At 40.7% G+C, this 6,336-nt stretch overlaps 1 protein-coding gene across 1 annotated transcript; it reads left to right on the top strand.

Moving 5' to 3' along the window:
- The first annotated feature begins 1,691 nt into the window (after positions 1 to 1,691).
- Positions 1,692 to 5,650, top strand: LOC121290617 (leucine-rich alpha-2-glycoprotein-like). Its single transcript, XM_041211292.1, has 2 exons — positions 1,692 to 1,858; positions 4,612 to 5,650. Exon 2 carries the CDS (start codon positions 4,617 to 4,619, stop codon positions 5,631 to 5,633), a length of 1,017 nt encoding a protein of 338 aa, XP_041067226.1. The 5' UTR covers positions 1,692 to 1,858; positions 4,612 to 4,616; the 3' UTR covers positions 5,634 to 5,650.
- Positions 5,651 to 6,336: the final 686 nt, after the last annotated feature.

Raw genomic sequence — 6,336 nt, forward strand, 5'->3', positions numbered from 1 at the left:
TTCAAACATGGACAAAAGAGCTGAACTCCCAAGGTGAGGTGAGAGTGACTGCCCTTGACATCAAGGCTGCATTTGACTGAGCATGGCATGGAATAGGGGGAAAACTCTCCGCTGGCTGGAGTCATACCTAGCACAAAGGAAGATGGTTCAGATTGTTGGAGGTCTGTTATCTCAGCTCCAGGACATCACTGAAGGGAATCCTCAGGGTAATGTCCTCGGCCCAACCATCTTCAGCTGCTTCATGAATGGCCTTCCTTCCATCATAAGTTCAGAAGTGGGGATGTTCGCTGATGATTGGACAATGTTCAGCACCATTCGCGACTCCTCAGATACGGAAGCAGCAAGTGAGAGTAACAGCAAGTAATATCCAGGCTTGGGCTGGCAAGTGGCACGTAACATTTGCACCATGTAAGTGCCAGGCAATGTCCATCTCCAAGAAGAGAGAATCTAACCATCGCCCCTTGATGTTCAATGGCATTACCATCACTGAATCCCCCACTATCAACATCCTGGGGGTTACCATTGATCAAAAACTGAACTAGCCACATAAATACTGTGGCTAAATGAACAGGTCAGAGGCTAGGAATCCTGTGATGAATAACTCATCCATTGACTTCCCAAAGCCTGTCCACCATCTACAAGACACAAGTCAGGAATATGATGGAATACTCCCCTCTTGCCTGGAGGGGTGCAGCTCCCACAACACTCAAGAAGCTTGACACCATATAGGACAAAGCAGCCCACTTGATTGGCACCATATCCACAAACATTCACTGCCTCCACCACCGACGCACAGTAGCAGCAGTATGTACCATCTACAAGATGTACTGCAGGAATTCACCGAGGGTCCTTCAACAGCACCTTCCAAACCCACAACCACTACCACTTAGAAAGACAAGGGCAGCAGATAGATGGGAACACCACTACCAGGAAGTTCCCATCCAAACCACTCACTATCCTGACTTGGTGATATATTGCTGTTCCTTCACTGCCGCTGGGTCAAAATCCTGGAACTCCCTTCCTAACAGCACTGTGGGTGTACCTACACCACATGGACTGCAGCGGTTCAAGAAGGCAGCTCACCACCACCTTCTCAAGGGTGACTAGAGAAGGGTAACAAATGATGGCCCAGCCAGCGAAGCCCACATCCCACGAATGAATAAAAAAAAATACAATCTGTGCTGGAGGTGCATGTCTCAATAAATGACTGTAAGTCATGAGGAGTGTGGAATAATGTTCACATTCCATAATTACCAATACAGTGTCCTCTGTTTCTTTATCAATATTCCCTGATTTCTTTTGGAATATTTCAGAAAATTTTTTTCCTTTAATCTCCATAGTTTTTCCTCAGTGTTTGTCTCCACTAAGCAAGATAGGTGCTCATTGATTTACTAACATAACACTTAACGAACTTTACACTATTTCAACAAGTCAGATTACACATGGAAGTTTGCTAACTTTTAGAAGAAGCTATAGGTTTTCTAAGTTCCAGTCTTACTGATGCAATATCTTTTTATCAGTACAGCAGGATTAAAATGAAGAAATAGCACACACTTCATAAAAGAGTTCTGCATGTTCTGTACAAATTCATTATTGCTCAGCAAACTATTGTTGCATGAAAGTGCCATTGACCAAAATGGCACAGACCTGAGCAATGTTCCCAGCTCCAACAATTATGTAACTTCCCTTCAAATTTCACCAGTTCCAGTATTCCAGCTTTGCATCCTTTGACAGGGACAGACAGACAGTTGCTTGCTTTGGCAAGGAGCAGCTGTGGGTCCATTTAAAACACTTCTCCCACATTGCCTCTCACAAAGCTGACAGAACAAACTTACTTCAGAATCGGTTCAACAGTAAGGTAGGAATATGCTAATAGAATTGAATGCCAGTGCTTTGTCAAGCCTCTCTTTCTCTTGTTATTAGTTGTCTTCTAGTCAGTCCGCTGGGATTTGTATGGAGGGAGTTTACTCTGTGATCTCCTTCAGTGAATGCTATGGGGTATTTTGTGTCATATGCAAGCTACAGATTACCATCAGCAAAAAAGGTTTTGCCCTATGTCCCAGTTATTTTCCGACCCGGTCATTGAAGGATATAATAAAGATTCAAATTAATAGCCGGGTGTGAGATGTTAACCAGGAACAGTGAATGATATCTGCTGAAATTTTAATTGTTAAATGTATTGTGCAAGGAAAAGGGTGACAGCTGTTACATACTGCCTGCGTGTAATTGCTAAAAGAAAAGCCAGTAACTATTACATTCTTCCGTAAGTCAAACCCTGGTCTGTTGTCGAGATAAGTCCAGCTACAGGGTAACATACTTATGAAACAATATTTTACTGGGTGGTGCAGTGTAGAGAACGGTTATTTAGTCATTATGAATGAACCAGTTCCAAAAGTTGAAAACTGAAAACAATAGTAACAACTGCTATTCTGTAATGTTTAGCATTGAACAATTTATGAGCAATGTAACTATATTAACAGACACTCTACGTGCAGGTGGGAATCAACTTGCAAAAATAACAGGAATGTGCTCTCTTCCAAAATTACAGTGTACAAAGTTACGCACAGTTCAGAAACTCTCTGTATAATATCCTAGTGTCTGACCTGGACTAGTCTCAAGTAGTACAGATTGTTCCTCCAGTTTAATGGAGCAGTGATTGGGCCCAGCTATTAGACTGCAAATCAGACTTCCAGAGTCTGGTTGTGGCCATTTGTCTCTCTTTTCTGCTGCAAGGCTACTCTCTGTGTTCTCTCTTCTTCCCAAGCACTTTCAAATCTTTGTGCGCTTTCACTCTCTCCTTCGCTCAAGGTTTTCCACAGCCTCCCTTTTTACTGCAGTCAAAGATAATTTTTCCATTTATAATTCAGCCTCATTGTAGCAGGATAATAGGATCCTATGGAAGGGGTCAGCTCTATAAAGAATAATGGAGAACTGCCAAAAGAGCTGTAGGTTATAATCTAATCAAGGGATTCAGATGGGTTAAACAGAAAATTATAGACTGATACTTTATTGGGAGTGGGCTACAATCTGATTGATAGGTTCAGATGGTTTGTGTGCAAAATGTTACAGGTTAAACTATAGACTGTAATTTATAACTTTTTTGTGGTTCCACTCTCAACAATAAAGTGCCACTCAACAAGAACACAGATCAGAAAGCTGGGCACAAAGATCAGCTTACCCATTTCACAATAATCCTGATTTTCTACTAAAACTGTCTCGACTCAGGCATTCTGGCCTTGGCGCTTGAGTGTCCAAAATATGCTTCCATATGCAAGCCTTCTTACAGCCCCAGAATAGGACTTCACAAAATGTACCCACTAATTGAGAGGGTTCCATGACATCACAACTTGTGATAGTGAAGTTTCCATAGTTGATAATTATCATCTGAATCCCTACAAAAGATTAGTGTCAAGATCAGCAGGTTTTCCAGCCAGTTCCACTAATCATGTCTTTTCATATTTTGGTTAAACAAAGGCTTTTGTGGAGAAAATGAACTGAAATGTGTTAAAAAGGAACAAAACAATAGACATCTAAATGAAAATTCTTTATAACCATGTTTACTGATGTTATCCACTCTAAGATGGGTGAGCAGAAATTTCATTCAATTAAATATGGAAAGACTGAAGCCATTGTTTTCAGTCCCATCCCTAACTCTGTTTCCAAGCTACTGACACCATCTCTCTCCCTCGCAACAGTCTGAGGTGAAACCAGTCTGTTCATAATCAAGGTGTCGCATTTGAGCCCAAGTTGAGCATTTGACCTCATACTCATGCCATCGCTAAGACTACGTATTTCCACCTCCATAACATTTCCTGACTTCACCCTTGTCTCAGTTTATCTGCTGCTTATTCATGCCTTCAGTACTTCTAGAATTTTCTATTCCAATGTACCGCTGGCTGATCACCCTCATTCTACCCTCTGTAAACATGAAGCATTCCAAAACTCTGCTGTCCGTCACCATAACCAAAGCAAATTCCATCCCTCTAGCCAACCTGTGCTCACTGACCCACAATGGCTATCCATCAAGCAGTTTTTTACTTTCAAAATTCACATATTTGTTTTCAAATCCCTCTATTGTCTTGCCCCTCCCTATCTCTATAACCTCTTCCAATTGCACAGTACTCTGGGAATAAAAATAAAAAATGCTAGAATAAGCTGACAACAGATGCTGCCAGACCCGCTGAGTATTTCCAGCATTTTCTATTTTTATTTCAGGTTTCCCACATCTGCAATATTTTGCTTTTATTTCAGTACTTTGGGAATCTGTGCTCATCTAATTCTGGTCTCTTGAGCATCCCCAATTGTAATCATTCCATTATTGATGGTCATGCCTTCAGTTGACTATACCCTAAGTTTTGGAATTCCACCTCTCTACTCTTTACCTCACTTTCCTCCTTTAACACACGCCTTAAAAACCTATTTTTTGACCAAGCTTTGAGTCATCTAGCCCAATATCTCCTTGTATGGCTTGGTGTCATATTTTATTTTATAATACTCCTTGGGAAGTTTTATTATGCAAAAGGTGCAATACAAATGTAAGTTGTTGTTGCTATTGTTGTTGTAAGATACCACAAGTAAAACCATTGTTCTCATGTTTTTCTTAACTTTTAGATCAAATGGATGCCATGAAGACCACTGCAGCACTGTTCCTGAGCTATTTTTGCATTTCATCTTCCGTGGCCATTTGCCCCAGTGACTGCACTTGTTACTTCTCTAACAATATCACATCTGTGATTTGTGTCTCAGTTGAATCTCTTCACGAAGTACCAGAAAACATTCCGTCCAGTGCAACAAGCATATCACTAGAATTCACCAACATTACCACCCTAAAAGAAAAGGATTTTGTTGGGCTTTTCCAACTCCAGGAGCTTCATCTTTCAAGCAATAAGTTGACAAACATCTCTTCAGGTGCACTAAAAGATCTTCATCAGCTGACAGTCCTCGATTTGACCAACAATTTGCTGAATACATTCCCACGAGATTTATTTAGCACCTCTCTTAATCTAACCACATTGAGTTTAGAGGGAAACAAATTACAAACTGTAAATCCTTTATGGTTTCAACATCTTCACAGGCTTGAATCACTGAGTTTATCAAACAATATGTTGAAATCCTTACCTCCCAATTCATTTCAAAATCTGACTAATTTGATAACACTTGATCTTTCCAGTAATAAACTTGAAAATTTCCCAGCAACTTTATTGAACAAATTGTCTAAGCTGGAGAGGTTAAACCTGGGAAATAATCAGTTGCACAGCATTCTCCCTGGTACCTTTGATCGTGTGCTCAATTTAGAATATTTGTTTCTTGGTGGTAATAAAATTAAGGCGATTCCAGTGGGGCTGTTTAATAAACTACTGAAGCTAGACACAATAGACTTTTCAGAGAATAGCTTAGAGTCACTTCCTTCAGGAATATTTGATAAACTCCTGAACATTGGGATGAAATGGCAGCAGGGCTTAGATCTCTCATTGAATCCATGGGTTTGTAACTGTGACTTAATGTATCTGTGGCGCTGGATAAAAATAAATTCTAAAAAACTATACGCAATTGACTCAACAGTATGTGCAAAACCTGAAACAGTCAGTGGGAAACAGGTTAATACACTATCTGAAGTGGAGCTAATGTGTTAAAGTAATTGCTTCTAAATCACTTTGTATCAGATTGTGCTTTACATGAATCAGTTCAAGAAAATAAAGATTAATGTTCTACTTTGTCTCTGGCATCAAACATTTAAAAAATCTTTTTGTGGGTGAACTAGTAGCACAATGTAGCTGACAGATGCTGGGCCAAAGTGTGGTGGAACATTTATCCATGTTTGATGATTACACACATGGTGAGTTCTCAATCTTGGATTTGCTGTTTGGTTAAGGCACTATGCAGAGATTTTGCACAGGGAGGGAGAAACGAGGCAAGTCACCAGGCTACTGCCTGCCCCCTACCAGCGGGCCAGTGTATTAGCAGCATTGGTGAAGCCCTGTAAGTGGCACATCCACCTGCTCTATTAGCCAAGATGGTGTATGGGGTGGGCAGGCATAATTGTCTTATGAGTGTATTCGGCATAGCAAGGATTAATGTGGGACTGGAAAACAGTTCCACTCACAGTTTGATGTAGAGAGACACATGACAGTAGACAGATGGAGTTATATGGAGAGACTTGAGTAGAAGTCAGCATGACGTTAGCTCCCACTCTGGGCTATGCTTTGTACATGGGTATTCAGTTACTTGCTACCAATAACCACTATTGTTCAACGTTACAAGCCTCTGAAAATCTTTGTGAAACCTACTGAACAAACCCTTACAACATGATGACAGCTAATGAACAAACCCAGAGCC

The sequence above is a fragment of the Carcharodon carcharias genome, chromosome 2, assembly GCF_017639515.1.
Source record: "Carcharodon carcharias isolate sCarCar2 chromosome 2, sCarCar2.pri, whole genome shotgun sequence".
Lineage (NCBI taxonomy): Eukaryota > Metazoa > Chordata > Chondrichthyes > Lamniformes > Lamnidae > Carcharodon > Carcharodon carcharias.